At 40.0% G+C, this 15,282-nt stretch overlaps 2 protein-coding genes across 2 annotated transcripts; one reads left to right on the plus strand and one right to left on the minus strand.

Annotated features, from left to right (window-relative positions):
- The first annotated feature begins 54 nt into the window (after positions 1 to 54).
- Positions 55 to 8,028, plus strand: pcnx4 (pecanex 4). The gene is made up of 11 exons (XM_067478680.1): positions 55 to 211; positions 796 to 1,570; positions 1,683 to 1,862; positions 2,281 to 2,816; positions 2,925 to 3,025; positions 3,120 to 3,242; positions 3,558 to 3,918; positions 5,206 to 5,309; positions 5,399 to 6,504; positions 6,608 to 6,794; positions 7,098 to 8,028. Exons 2-11 carry the CDS (start codon positions 873 to 875, stop codon positions 7,347 to 7,349), a joined length of 3,648 nt encoding a protein of 1,215 aa, XP_067334781.1. The 5' UTR covers positions 55 to 211; positions 796 to 872; the 3' UTR covers positions 7,350 to 8,028.
- Positions 8,029 to 8,071: 43 nt separating this feature from the next.
- On the minus strand, positions 8,072 to 14,372 carry dhrs7 (dehydrogenase/reductase (SDR family) member 7). Its single transcript, XM_067478688.1, has 7 exons — positions 14,144 to 14,372; positions 12,136 to 12,288; positions 11,766 to 11,872; positions 11,178 to 11,417; positions 10,791 to 10,913; positions 10,465 to 10,680; positions 8,072 to 8,401 (listed from the first exon to the last, which is right to left on the minus strand). The coding sequence occupies exons 1-7, from the start codon at positions 14,271 to 14,273 to the stop codon at positions 8,360 to 8,362; spliced, it is 1,011 nt and encodes a 336-aa protein (XP_067334789.1). The 5' UTR covers positions 14,274 to 14,372; the 3' UTR covers positions 8,072 to 8,359.
- Between the last annotated feature and the right edge of the window lie 910 nt (positions 14,373 to 15,282).

Consider the following 15,282-nt stretch of genomic DNA (forward strand, 5'->3'; position numbering starts at 1 on the left):
TACGTTTACGGCCAATCAGAGAGCTCGCTCTCCTCTCGTCACTATTACTATTGGTTGCCATCTGTCTGTGTATCACGCCAGTGTTGCTTGGCTTTCTAGGAGTTAGCTAGCGGCTAGTGTTGGCGAGTTTCAACAGTTTCCCCTGTAATTCAACATATATCGTTAGAAATTACGCGACACAGACATGCAGTTGACCGTTCCGCTGTTATTGGTAAGTGTATGCCCCACCAGAGACGCTGCGGGTTGTTAGCCTGCTGTTAATGAGCTATTAGTGTTATCATGCTAACGGATAGTTAAGCTGGAAAGGTTTGCTGGGATCGCTAACGTTAGCTAACAGTTTTAAAGACAGCTGAGGTATAGAGGAAAGGGCAGCGATAGAAATGGCCTTTATACAAACGAGGTCTCCCTTATTTACTGGTTTAGTTTAACGTTACAGACATGAGGAGGAGAACTTATATTACCGCATCCGCAAGCTTCAGTGTTGTTTTGCCAACTTAGTAGCTGTTGCTCCTGTCTTGTCTTCTATCATTTTGTACTCTAAATCGCTCCTTTTTAATGAGGTCTTACCGTGTAAGGTGCCAGCGACAATTTCAGCATATGAACAAACTCACTTTAAGCTTTAAGGATGCTCTACTTACATTATGCCTTCACCTTTTAACGTTGCCAATTCCAGTTTTCTCCCACTGATAATTGAAACTACTATTATACTAAAAATAAATGGCTTAAAAATGATTCTGTTCATAGCGTTAGAAGTAGTGATGTCCAATGCCTAACTAAAGTTGCTCTTCATTGCAGACAGCTTCACTGTGTCTGGGACGATGAATGGGAACTCTCCTCCAGCTGCGCGGAGATGACCTTCCACCCCCTCGGGAATGGTCAGGATGGGGCCAGATGTGCCCCTTCTTAATGAGTACAAGCAGGAGTTCTTCTGGAAGCGCTTCCCTCAGACAGTGTTGGGGGGTCCACGCTTCAAGTTGGGCTACTGTGCCCCACCATATGTTTATGTCAATCAGGCAGTCTTGTTCTTGACACCATGGCTGTTTGGGGGCATTGGTACTCTGCTTTGCCAGCTGCAGATGCTTCACGAGCTCCACGCTGCAGTGCTCTCTGGTATGCTCATGTTCGGGGCTGCGGCAGCTGTCCAGGCTCTGGCATTGTATGCTGCTCGGAGAAGTGGCACAGTGGAGATACTTGGTGCTCTCAACATTGTGGTTGATGAAGAGGAAGTGGAATTTACCCACTGTGTCAGCCCAGAGACAGTTCGATTCATTGCCCCTGGGAAGAAGTTTGGGTTGAATGTGATGCTACATACTGTGCTAGCTGGGGTGCTCTGTGGACTTGGGACATGGTATGTGTTCCTTGGCAGACTGACTGCTCTCTATGGCAGCATTGGTGTATCTGTAGTAGTGTTTGTCCTAAGTTGGGTGACTCTGTGTATAGCTGAATACTCCCTCATTATAAACACAGCTACAGAGACTGCCACTTTCCAGGCACAGGACACTTATGAAATCACCCCACTCACTCGGCCCTTCTACATTTTAATTTTTATCACTGTGGACTTGGCTGAGAGGTGAGCATCCAAAACCCTGTTGTCAGATTAACTGTGAAATCCTACTATAGAATACAAATGTTTTACAATGTTATGCACTTGTAATAAATCGCAATATATTGCTGTGACTTAGGTTCTCTGGCCCTGTTCCAGAGCTCCATCTGGCCTGCCAGGTTCTCCATATACTGTTCCTCTTCCTGCCTCTGCTGTGGGCACTAGGCATACTCCCTCCTCTAGATGCTTTGCTCCTTTGGGGCATGGAGCAGGGTCTTGTGTTTGGTTTAGGAGGCTCTCCTATGTCCAGCAACATCAGGTACATATATCAGTAATCACTATGCAACTTTCAATTTTAGCTATTATTAAGTGTCAACCAGTATTAACAGTTATATAGATATATATGTTTTGTATTATAGTTATTTTGTAGCATATAACTACAAAAAATTCATGTAACACAACAGCTGTAATACTAGATTTTTCCCTTTCAAGTTTAGTCTTTTAGAGTGTTTCATATATTTCATATATGTTTACATGAATATATACTATTTTATTATTTATTTATATTTTTTCAAAATATTCTTAGAATACAGTATCCTTAATTGATGATATGCCTGGAACTTAGCACAAACATGTTGTTTATTTAAGTCCTGATAACATAATGTGAGAAACTGTTGAAATGACAAGTGTGACAGTATAATCTCTATTATCGGTCCTGACTGTGTGCTGTTTCATAGGCTGCTGTTGATGTTTGCTGTATCTGCTGGTGTTGCTGTGTGTAATTTCTTCATCCCATCAACGCTGGGTGTGGTGCTCTTCTCTATCTCTATGGGATTTCTGCTGAGCCTGGACCTTAGCCAGGTTGGCGCACACTGCAGAGGTCCCAGGGCAGCCTTTGGGGACCATGGATTTCGCAGAGGGGTGTCACCACTTCCTCCCAGTTCTTTTGGATGGAATCTGGGCTGCAGGGAGCTGCTACTATATTTGAGCCTGCTGCTGATGGCAATGGCGGAGGCGGGGCTATTGCACCACTTCCTGGGTTCAGCTCAGTCTCATAGTTTTCTTACAGGACCCCAGGCTCCTGTCAGCTACCTCCTCCTCTCACTCTTCTGCCTCTGCTGGGCTCTCCGAGAAATCCAGGGAGCATATATATTTGGAGGGATGTTCCTCAATCCCTTGTACCCTAAAGGCATGTCCAGTGTGCAGACCTTCAAGCAAAGGGACAGAGGATTATATATTGCTGCAGCAATCAGAAGAATCCTTCTTTATCTTGGTGAGTTTATTTTCTCAAACATCTGCATCTCTGTCAGGTATGAAATCAGCAGTACTCTGCATGTGAATTTGTTACTGACCTGCACCTACTGTCTGTTTTACTTCACAGTGTCTCCGTTTGCAATGATTGCCTTCCTGTCAATGGACAAGTCTTTGCAGCTTCTAAACAAGGTTTCGGTTAGTGTTGGTTTCACACGAGCTTTTAGAGTGGTAAGCTTATTTTTTTAAAACACTGTGACTAAGGGTTTCAATTGCATTTTTGTGGAAGTCATGCTTAGAAGTGGTTGTTCCTGTTGCTGTACAGGTGTGGCAGAGCTCAGAAGATGCTCTGCTCCAAATAGTGGTGGTGGTACTGGTGCAACTTACAGCTGGAAACAACATTCTGCCAGGGTGGGACACTCTGGGCACTGGAGTACATCTTCTTCTGGTAGTACTTGCATTACTTGTTCCCATTTTTTTCACATAAGATTATATCCTCTTACCATTGTACACTATATATAATATCTGTGTGATGTCTTATATGATACATTGTCTTTTTATGTAGATTTTGTTCAGTATTGTTGATAGTCTGTGTATTGTTAAATTATTATATACTGTACATAAATGTATTACTGATTTCATGTAATAATTAGTTGTGGCGTTATACTGGAGAGTAATCTATTGAAATGTTGAAACATTAGCTGATGAATATTCAGTGAATCCCTGCTCATCATATTTGTCTTTTTGTGTTTTCCTGATCTAGGTGGGCCTTCTGATTGACAGACTGAACCAGTTTTTGGCCAAGCTTAAGTTCACCCTGACTGTGTTGGTGACATCCTGGACTGAGAAGAAGCAGCGTCGTCAGTCAGCTGGAACTCTCCTGGCTCTGAATGCCTCCTTATGCCCTCTGCTGTTGGCAGTAGTGGCCCTATCTGCCCTTCTCTCTGCCCCTTTACTGCCGCTCTTCACCCTTCCCATCTTCCTGGTGGGGTTCCCCAGGCCTCAGCGAAGTTGGCCAGGGGCTGTGGGTACTGCCTGTCCCTGCCTGGACTCCATCTTTTACCAGCAGATGAGCGGAAGTCTGGCTTCTGCTTTGAAGACAGCTTTTGCAAGAGGGTCACTGGGTTAGTTGTACATACTTGTAATTTCCTCTTTCAATTTTCTTTTAGGTCTTTTGCAAATCTTACAACAGTGTTAGCTACTTTAGCATTTATAACATCTGTGACTCTTTTCTTTTGCAGTGTTTATTTACAGCTCACAAGTTCTTCATATATCATATGTATGTAATGTATTTTAATTAACTGCAAATAGTTCAGTTGCTTGTCAGTTGGATTCATTGGATATTTCAGAACTATGTCTTTTTATTTTGTTATTTACATCCTACAGCAGTAAAACCACCAGTCTACACAGGTCAAAGAATATTTATTAATTTTGTTTAGAACAATATGTTTTGACTCGAGCAGTGATTGCAGTGACTTAACCTCCCTAAATGTCAAGTATGGACTGTACAGAGATAATAGAGGAGTGAAACATCACCTCAAATGTTTAATAGTAAAATGAATTTTGTTGTGAGCACCTCTTTGGAGTTAATGGCAGTGATGCAAGCTTGCATGATCCATTTAAGCTTTCTGTGAAGTGGCCCAAAACAAATCGCTCTGATCTGTATTCATTACATCCAAATGTTTCCACACTATTAACCGCGTAATACTCTTAGGCCAAACTGAGCTGCTGCTAGGATTTTGTCCTGTGTCTGATCAGAAGGGGGCGAAAATGAAACAGTAGAGAATTATTACTTACGCTTTGATGATTTACAATTAAACAAAGACAAAGCTACTTAAATTATGTCATCACTCAATTTCTGGGTGAAAATTGTGTGCCGTAACTATGATGTATAATTTAAAACAAATGATTGTCAAGTTAATGCTCACAGTCTAAGCATGGCAGTTTGCAGTAAAAAACCTGCCGACTGTGTCACTTCCCTTCATAAGGTAGCGCCTGGAAGACATTGACATAGACATTGTTATGGGAAATGACCCTATCCTTGAGTAAAGCAAATTTAAAACACAATGGTCCAATATATATTAAAATGAATGTCTCTGGTTATCACTGTCTCTAGAAATGCCAAAGCCCATATTGTCTAAAAGGAGTGAATATTTAGAGAGTAATGGAAAGGCCAAGAACAGATTTAATATTTAGATCCCTGTGCAGTAAGCCTGTCGGTATCATAAGCTTGCTTTAATACTGTGATAGTTTGTTTCTCCCTGCAGCTCATCCAGTAACATGTTATTCACTTATTGTAGTCAGCAGAGGGAAGCACACATGATGCAAAAGACTTCTTGTGTAACATAAATTTTTACATATGTCATGTCCACCATGTTGGATGCATAGATATATTTTCTCCCTTTTTGTAGGTTCCTTGTCCCCGGGCTCTCATTTTCTTGGCCGATTTCAGGACCGCATGGTTTGGATAATGATCCTGGAGAGAGGATATGGCTACTGTACCGTTAACATTAAGGTGCTGCATTTTTTTGTTTTGCTTGTCTATTAACCTTTACTGCCATCATTTACAACAAGATTTCAATATTTTGGTGTGGTTTGTTACAGGGTCTAGAGCTACAGGAGACCTCTTGCCACACAGTGGAGGCACGGAGGGTAGATGAGGTGTTCGAGGCTGCTTTTGAGTGCCCTGAGCGGCTCAACTTCTCCCAGGGATTTAACCTACACTGGGGAAATGCCCTAACCCCTTGTGCTGCCCTGGCTGTACAAGTCTACTCTGATGCACGAAATGTGCTCTCTGGCATCATTGACTCCCATGACAATTTGAGGAAACTTCAGGATGACTTTCTGAAAGCACTTCTCTGGTTGCTCCTACGATACTGTGTGCAGAAGCATAAAGGATTTTTATGGAGAGGTGAGGAAGGGCCTGGGGTTGGAGGGAGAAAATCCCAGTCTTCCCAGCTGGCCCAGACTACATGCCACCAGCCACCTGAAGCTGCCATGATGGACTCTAATGCATCCTCTCTCAGGATGAGACAGGACAGCTCCAGTTTGACCTCCTTTGGTGACTGGTCAGATGATGATGACTTATTTGGACCCCAACCACCCAGACGGACAGTGGCATTAGTGACTTCAGAGACTCAGCCTTGTCACACAACACTGCAGGCAGGGGCCTCTCTGCCGGGCTCTGTAGAGATGGACAGTCTTTTTGAAAACATGGCTCTTTCTGCCTTGCAGCCACTGCAGCCTTTGGGACTAGGCATTGGGATGCCAGCTGTGGATAAAGGCCGAAACCTAGAGGTCTTCAGAGAGACTACAAGCTCTCCCCCTTACATGAACTTCAGCTGCCCACAGTCTGAGATATTCAACCTACCAACAGTGTGGAGGACAGCACCATTGCTACCATCCCGCCTACTGCAGCTAAGACCTTTGTTTCCTGAGGACTGGTTTCGGTTTATTTTAGGGCGGTTTGGGCCTGCTGTGCAGGACGAAGCCACAGAGGACATGACAAAAGCTCTAAAAGAGGATGAAGCTTTGAAAGAACTGCATGCGCAGGTTGCACTGTCCTGTCTTATCTCACTGGGGGCAGAGTCTGCCTTCACCAGTCCCAGTTACGTGTACAGGCTCTATTGTGGAGATGTACCATGGACAGAAGGACTCGACTGGCTCTCCTCAAGTAAAGATCTTTATCAGCTTGCGCTTCGAGCTTTCAGGTAAAATTAGCTGCTGTAATTTCATAGGTTTAGTAATTATGATTATCTGAGCTTGTTTATGAAAGAAAATAAATATATTTCATTTAATTTTGCTCCTGCTTAGGTTCAGTTTCAAGCTGCTGTATGATCAAGCAAGCCTAGGGCCCATGGAATCCGCGGAGGAATTGTTTAGCACCTTGGAGGAGTATGAAAGGGACTGGTACATTGGCTTGGTGACAGAAAAAGGCTGGCATGACAGTGTCCTTCAAGAGAAGCCTTTCCTCTTTTCTCTAGGTCAAGACCTTGCAATGGTAAATACCAACACACCAATCCTTGTTTGAATTATAAACTACAAAATGTACATCTGTTGATACCTTACTTAGATTTTTTTTTTTTAATCATTTGCCTAAATCTATAGTAGGAGCACTTCTTAGTGGCCCAAATGTATAGATTAAAGATTCAGACAACTTTATTAATCCCTCTGGGAAATCACTTTGCAGCTGCTCTCGGCTGTAAAAGAACAAGAGCAACAACAGAAAAGAACCATAGAAATCGTATGTGTCACTATACAAATGTATGTTTTACATCTGCATTATTGGCTGGCTTATTCACAGGGCACCTATACAGGGAGAGTCCTGTCCCTTCAGGAGCAACTGGTCCAGGTGGGCCGTCTGAATGGAGAGGGTGTACGAGGCCAGTGGGCCAACCTTTCCTGGGAGCTCTTGTATGCAACAAATGATGATGAGGAGCGTTACAGCATCCAAGCTCACCCCTTCATGCTAAGGAACCTAACTGTTCAGGCAGCCGATCCTCCGCTAGGATATCCCATTTACTCTTCAGCTCCCCTTCACTTCCCTTGCCTCTAAACTTTTGCAGAAGAGCAAACTGTGGAAGAGGAAGAGGATGCTTTTAATCTGTTCTACAACGGTGAAATATATATCTCCAAAGTTAATTGTTACTGGGAAATTAATGTAGAAACTAAATTGGGAGTTTTTCTTAACCTATGACAGATTGGTGCGTCATTTCCTGCAGCACAGAGAAAGAAGCAATTGTATCACCACTGTACTCTTGTACCAGTTCCAAATCTTGACAGATTATAACTGTCAGTGGACTACTTCCTAAAAGAGCACATTCAAGAAGAAAATATCCCTTTTGTGTGTGATGAAAGAGTTCACTGGTGATAGGTTTCTAACAAATCACATGTTTTGTGGTTTAATGTTTGTGCTTAAAAAGTGAATACATTTACCCACCTGTTGAATACCTATTATTTAATTGTACCTTTTTTAGATTTCACAATTTTCAAGTGATTTCTTCTACATCCCCACAAAAAAAGGAAAATAATTTCAATGTTTTGTTAAGATATAAAGGATGTGCCTTGAGTGTGTCTTGCTATACATGTAAGGTGTTTAGTGCTATTGTTTTGTTTACAATTCACTTGTTTACAATTTAGAATGAAGAGTTAAATGGATATGTCTATAGTCTCTTGTACATAGATTTTTTTTATGTGTAAGTGTAGGTACTTATAATAAAATCACCTCAGAAGCATTTTTTTTCCATGTTTCACTATATAAACTTACAAAGCCAGAAAGCTCTTCCAAAGAGAATTTTATTAAGCAGACTAGTGCATAAATACATTCATGTAGACTGTTGGACTGTAGGAGTTCCCATCTGCACTCAGATGTTTAATACAAACTACAATAAATGACTTACATTTTAGATAAAAGCATAATTGATAAATGTCTGCATATTTGTCAAACCCTGGGAAGAGAGTTCTTGGCTTTCAAAGCAGTTGTGTCCTTACATGTTTTCCTTCTAGACGAAGGCAACAAGGCTGCCTTTAGGAATGTAAAACGCATTACTCTTCAAGATGAGGCTTTCAGGAGGTCTTGGGTTTAGTGAAATATGCAGAGTCTGCATCCTGCAAAAAACATAAAAACATTGGCAGCACAGTGATAAACATGTTAACACAATTTTATTTTATTTCAAACATGAAAATTGTCTCTGGGTGTCCAGCATCCTGGAATACTTGGTGATTATGGTTATTGTTATAGTTGCGATTCTGTCTAGTTTTTCTTAGTTTTCTAGATTTTGTCTCCAAAGTATACAACTCTAGTGGAGAGTGAGCATGTGACGCTCTAATCTCTGGCCAGTTGGAATATGACCTTTCTGCATGGCATTCAGCTGTCACTGTCCAACAGAGACCACCAGGCACACTGGTCAGTCCATCGGCACCTCAGGGAAGTAGCCATGCTCAGTGTCATACCCTGGCCATCGCCTTCTTACCAAATTCAAGCAAGGCAGTAACAGCTGTGGCCTCCCAGCTGTTAGAGACAGCTCTGCATAGTGTCTGCTACCTGCTGCCTTTAAGTATTTTCAGCCTGGTCACACAGTGAGAATACCCTTACTTACTTCAAATGAAATTATGTTCACCTTACAGAATGCATCTTGAGCATGTGGCATATAAAAATGACAACAAACGGATTCTGAAGAAAGAAAGCCTTTTTTCTGAACAAGGTGGGCATTAGTTAAATATTTTGGTGCACACCCACAGTACAGCAAAACAATTTATAGTTGTTTTAACTGATCTAAATCTATTTTTATTGTGTAAGCATGTGGCACTATCGCTCATATGCTGGTAAAAAAAGTTATGGAGATTATGGATATTGAGGAGTTCACAAATTTACATGATAACTCTTGTTTGATCTAAGCAAAAACCTAAACTTCTAAAAGACTATTTGTTATTTTAGATGGATTAAGTGCTGCACAATTTTCTGGAGACCCGATAACTCAGAGGTAGAGTATTTGGTTGGGATGCAGAAGGCTGCGGGTTTGAATCCCACCCCCACCAGGTGTGGTTGCCCAGCCAACAAGGGCAACCTTGGTGCCGGTCCCGAGACCGGACAAAATGGGAGGTTTGTGGCAGGAAGCGCATGAAACGCATGAAATGAAGAGAAAAAAAAAAAAAAACTCCCGGCAAATCAACATGCGGAACACATTCCGCTATAGTGACCCCTAAAGGGCCAAGCCAAAAGCCATTGATCTTTTTGAAGATCTGGGCAATTTTCTGTTCTGGCTGTTCTTTTGCCTGCCTGGCCACTCATCTGAATCAAACTGTAATGAAATCTCTAATTTTTACTGATTACAAAAACAGGAATCAACCTGTTAATGAAAGCTTAAGAGAGGCTGGTAGGTGATCTGTTACCTTTGCACAGAACCAGACTAGCTGTTGTACCTTTTTTCCAGTCTTGTACTATGGTAAACAGTGGCTAGATGAAGACTGCACATTTCCCAGACAGACAAACAAAGGAGTGGCATCTATCTTCTAATTTATTGTGTCTTTTCAAGCAAATGTATTGCCCACATCACTTTCCCATCACACTGTTCCTTTAAGGTTGGGATTAACTGTATTGGGAGTTTGCTGTGGTCTCTTAAAGAATCAGAACCATGACTTACAAAAGTAATTATCACATTTCTGTAGCATATCTTAAGTTTTTTTTTTAAATTGTAAAAGGCTGGAGTAGGTTAAGTAATATCAGTGTAAACCACCTAGTGGCTTTGTTTTCATTACTGAGTATGTGCACTCAGTCCTAGGTGGAGGGTGAGGATGGGGGTATGGCAAGGTTAATTGGTGTCAGGCAGTCCTTTACTGGACTGAAATATTGAACTACAAATCTACATGCATGTATACTGTGTATAATGGCATGAGTAGGCAGTAGGGGTACCGTTTACTAAAATGTTAGTAAAAAAACCAAACTAAGAGCAGTGTCTTGCCCGTAGGTAATTCATCAAGGCAGGTTGTCCCCAAAACACCATGACAGAGTTAGAGGTATTTGGTAAAGAAATTTAGTGATTTCTTTAAAAGCCCTACATACAGCATGTAACCATGAGATTAAGTCTATACTTTAGGTTGAATATAGCATATGTGCCATATAAACTTTGTAAATGTAGTTCTCTCAAAAAATGTAACTATTTTATACATACCAGACCAGCTTTGAAATTCTGCACCCTTTTCTTTCCCAACACGTTTGTGATGAACCAGGCAAATGTGGGAGCGTACTGCCAGGTATAGTGAAACAGGAGGAATGGCTGCTGTGCGATCCACATTTCCTTGACACCATTGGCAATTCCCACCAGCATTAAACGCACACAGCGGCTCGTTGACATCTTGTGTTCCTGATTACCAGCTGCAGCCAAAGGCTGACAAAATTGAAGGAAAATGGCTTAATGTAACCACATTACTAAAATAGATACAGTCATATTACAACAGAATTACAGGCTACATTTTATGCTCCAATAAAATGTGTTACCTTGTCTATTTCTTCTGTGAAGGCATTGTGGACAATGTTTGATTGCACAGGGCCTGGACACACTGTGCTGATAAGTAGTTTTGGATAGTCAGTCAGCTCAGTCCGAAGGGAATTAAAGAAACCCTGGGGACAATCAAGTTACTGTCACTAACAGGATACACAAAGAACATGATTTTTTTATATCAATTGTATTTATTTTGCATAAAAAGAGAGATGGCATCAAAGAGATATCTAGATGAACAAAAAAAGCTTCTCTGTGATAAAGATGAGGCATTCTGAAAAACATGATGTTATCAACAACAACTGGCAAACACTATCTAACATAAACAACATATCTGTAGCTCAGGTTCATAAAAGTCCAAATCACTGCTATTTTCATATTTTCACCTGAAGAGCATGTTTGCTGGAAGAGTATCCTGTTGCCAGGGGCACACCAGCGAGGCCAGCCACACTGCTGACAGTAACAATGCTGCCAGTGCGACGCTGTATCATGTGAGGCAGCACATGCCTCGTGATGGAGACTGTACCCAGGAAGTTGAGCTCCATCAAGGCCTGGTACACATTGACACTGGTCTCCAAGAACAGAGAGCGCTGGCTTCGGCCTCCATTGTTAATTAGAATATCAATCTGAAAAGGCATGGAAAAACAGACAGAACCTGAGACAAGGAAAACAGCATGATGTAAATAGTCTAAATTCTTATAATATAATGAAAATATGAATAATCACAGCATAGTTATAATCCTGAAGTTATAGTTACAATCAATGGATAGAATATTTTCACTTGATTAAAGTCACATCTGTACATTAGATGAAATTTAGATGAACAATACCCTGTTTTTCATACAAGGCCAAGAAGGTCTATGTTGTAACTGAAAACCAGTAATGCTGTGGTAGAGCTGTTATTCAAAATGTTAAAATGAAATCAACAAATGAAAAGAATTATAAAATAAAAAGATCAATTGGATTGACCTTACATGTCCAAAGTGCTGTATTGCGGATTTTGTCTTTTCCTCATGCGATGCTCTCTCCAACAAATCAAGTGGAAGAACAAGAATATCATCGGCCTGGAGGTTGGAGTACTCTTGAAAAATAAATGACAAATAGGATGAAACAAAGCCAGGTGAAAAAGTCCTTATGCGTTTAATTAATTCTAAATAAAAGCTAAATGCACAAAAAAGGAAAAATACCCAAATACTATGTTCAACTCATAACAATGGTATTGCAGTGTCTTTGAAAAGATTAAGTTAACACCTTGGAGATTTTAAGTAGGCCATCTTTGGGCCAACCCACAGAGCAACTAGCAAAAACATTTTAAATGGGGGTGGGAGGTGAGGGGAAACTCACCTAAACAGTTATGTTTCACTCTGTTTAGCTCTTCCTCACGTCGAGCTGACAGGATGAGACGTGACCCACATTTTGCCAGCTGATAGGCCAGCTCCTCTCCTATGCCGCTGGAGGCTCCAGTGACCCACACCACTAGCTCTTTCAGCTTATCCTCTAGTTAACACAAAATTACCTCTAATCAACATTTCATACACAAATAAACAACATTAATTTTGTATATGATTTTACTCTTTGGAAGTTAGCCTATGTAAAGACATGGACAAAATTCTTGGTACCCTCCAAATAAAAAATAGAAGGAATCCACAATTTTCTCTGAAATAACATAGAACCGACAAAAGTCATAACGAAAATAACAATCGGATTTTGCTATTGATTTTTAATTCATATTATTATGAAACAAATGAAATAAAGGCCAGGCAGATTTGTTAGAAAAAAAATAAAACATTGGATTTTTCAATGTGTTAGCTGTAATAAGCATCACAAGTCTTAGATCTATCAGTCATTTAGCCAATTTTAATGCAAAAAACGAATCATTCTGTTATTTGATATTATTGTGTGCCTCACCCTAAACATGGGCTGAGAAAGCAAGGGAAAAGTTGTCTGAAGAGATCAGAAAAAAAATAATAGAAAAGCATGTTGAATACGCTAACATGTATTCTGATGTCCCTGTGACTACAGCTGCAAATACTATTAAGATGTTTAAGATTCATAGGATTCTAGCCAACTTTCTATTCAAGCCCAACACAGCTTCAGCAGTTCGCTCAAGAAGAGTGGGTCAAACTACAGAAGTCACTTATTTGCAACAATAGCCTCTAAAGGTTGTACAACAAAATGTTAGGTTAAGGGTCATGTGGTTTCGGTCCGGGCCATTTGTATTTGTTGCAATATTCTGTTAATTCAAAAATTAAAGTGTAGCTTACAGTTACTCTGTCATGGCTTCCTGCAACAAGCCATTGCTAAGTGTTACTGTTACTTACTGAATTTCTTGTCCTGCACAATTTATAAAGTCCCTACATACAATTATTCAAGTTTATATTTTAAACAATCACACAGTCTCATTGCTTAAGATCAATGTTTGTTTAAATTATGTTTAATTTTAATGTTCACATACATTAGACTAAAAATACTTTAAAGTAACGGTGCCTGCTGAACTACTTAAAAGATAGCCTTTACAATGATGTATTCAGTGGTGGAAGAAGTACTCCAATCTCCTGCTTAAGTAAAATATTATGTCTACAGTGGAAAATTACTCTATTAAAAGTGAAAGCCCTTCATTAGAAACTTTCCATTTATTCAATATCTGTAACCCCATATCTTGTGGAGTCCCTGAAGGAAACCTAGCATAAATCTATGCAAACTCCACAACAGAAAGTCCAAATACAGCTGGGGATGCGAATACATGACCATGTAGCTGTGAGGCAGCAGTGCTAACCTCTCCACCACCGTGCTGCCCGCAAAAGAAAGTTTAGATAAAAGTACAGAAAATATAACCATCAAAATATACCTAAAGTACAAACTGTAAAAGTACATATTATGCAGAATGCCGAATATGGAATGGTTTATATTATTGGATCATAATTCATAATTATATGTAGACATTATTTAACTTTTCCCTCTTAACTGTAGTGCAGTAAAAGTAAACGCAGTATAAAAGTAAAGTATAAACGCTGGAGTAAATATACTTAGTTACTTTCAACTCAGTTTGAATAAAAACACACTAAACAGGAAGTGATCGTAACAACCATAGCAAAAGTGGATTAAGACCTTTTCCAAGTGTAGTTTCCTCTAAACTTGGAAAAGGTATTAATCCACTTTGTGTGAGTAACAGCCGTGTGAAGCTAACTAATGTTAGCTGATAATTGTTTGGAGCTCAGTTTTTTTAGATTGTTCAAATAAATCATGAAAGATGACTCAAACCAAAATAATGAACTGTCTTCACCATATATATTAATTTGCGAGTGGATATGAAACGAGAGACAAGACTAGTGAGCAGGTTAGGTAAACTTACCTGGCCTGTGTCCTACCAGACTGGCCCACAGCAGAGTAAAGTCCGCATCACCGAAAATGAAACACAAGAGGTGAATAAGAATCCAAAGTGGGACAAAATACCATAGTGCAAATGTAACGCAGCAGTCCATTTCTTAGAAATAACTCAGCTGCAATACACAAATGGTTAATCGGCTGCAAGGACAAAGATGCAACCGAAACAAGCTGCAATCAATTGATGAACACGTCATGTCCGTTTCACAATTTCAAAATAAAACTCGGCGTTCTGCCGCAGGAGCAGGGGAAAGAAATGAAAACATAAATGTAGAAGAGTTGCTGAGAAATCAGCAACACTTATTTTAACCTAATGGATTCACACACACTAAGGTAACATTTAGTTTGGATTCTCATACCACTTTCTTTCCAGTGTCTGAACCTAAACCAGAACATCTTTATTGTTTGACACAAAGTGGAATGTTCTCAATTGTCCTCATTACTTCGAAACAAAATTCTGGATGAAAACCCCAATACCCACACGATCATTATTTTAAGATATGGACTACACAAAGCCATGCATCGCGACACTGCGCGTTATAAGAGAGGTACAGGCTACAAAATATGAACATTACATATGGCATATTTGGACCTAAAACGTTAAGTTGCATTCTTATGTGTCTGTGACATATTCATCTCTAATTAACAGTGTATTAGCATCAAGAGTGTGAAGTCCTGTATGAATTCTGTATGTGCAACTTTTTACAATTCAGTTTTCTCGGATTATCATGCATAGACCGTGCAGTTGGCTAGACTTGCTATAGTAAGGCCAACAGAAAACAAATACTAGACATCGAGATGGATACGCTCAGTTATTACGAGCTGCAACATTAACTTTATGAACACGTTAATGCATCAGTAATAACAATCCAATAAATCGTGTTCACTGACTCATTACTTTTGGTCTTTGTGTATCTTTTTTAAAACTAATCCTTATGTAGTTTTATTTAAGAAACATTTTCAATGATTTTTATGCTTTTAATTCATTAATTGATGAGTACTTCGTGCACCACTGCTGGAAAACATTTGTAATTTATATCAGGAAATATTTAATAAAAAATAAATAAATCCAACCAGGAGTCACTGGTATTCATATCTTCAGAATTT

Source organism: Channa argus, chromosome 16 (genome assembly GCF_033026475.1).
Source record: "Channa argus isolate prfri chromosome 16, Channa argus male v1.0, whole genome shotgun sequence".
Lineage (NCBI taxonomy): Eukaryota > Metazoa > Chordata > Actinopteri > Anabantiformes > Channidae > Channa > Channa argus.

Coding starts and splice junctions, on each gene's coding strand:
- pcnx4 (XM_067478680.1), top strand. CDS start 873: ATGGTCAGGATGGGGCCAGATGTGCCCCTTCTTAATGAGTACAAGCAG. Junction 3,243..3,557: donor CTGGAGTACATCTTCTTCTG/GTAGTACTTGCA, acceptor TTCCTGATCTAG/GTGGGCCTTCTGATTGACAG. Junction 6,505..6,607: donor CTTGCGCTTCGAGCTTTCAG/GTAAAATTAGCT, acceptor GCTCCTGCTTAG/GTTCAGTTTCAAGCTGCTGT.
- dhrs7 (XM_067478688.1), bottom strand. CDS start 14,273: ATGGACTGCTGCGTTACATTTGCACTATGGTATTTTGTCCCACTTTGG. Junction 11,873..12,135: donor AGTGAAACATAACTGTTTAG/GTGAGTTTCCCC, acceptor TTATTTTTCAAG/AGTACTCCAACCTCCAGGCC. Junction 10,681..10,790: donor TCACAGAAGAAATAGACAAG/GTAACACATTTT, acceptor CAATTTTGTCAG/CCTTTGGCTGCAGCTGGTAA.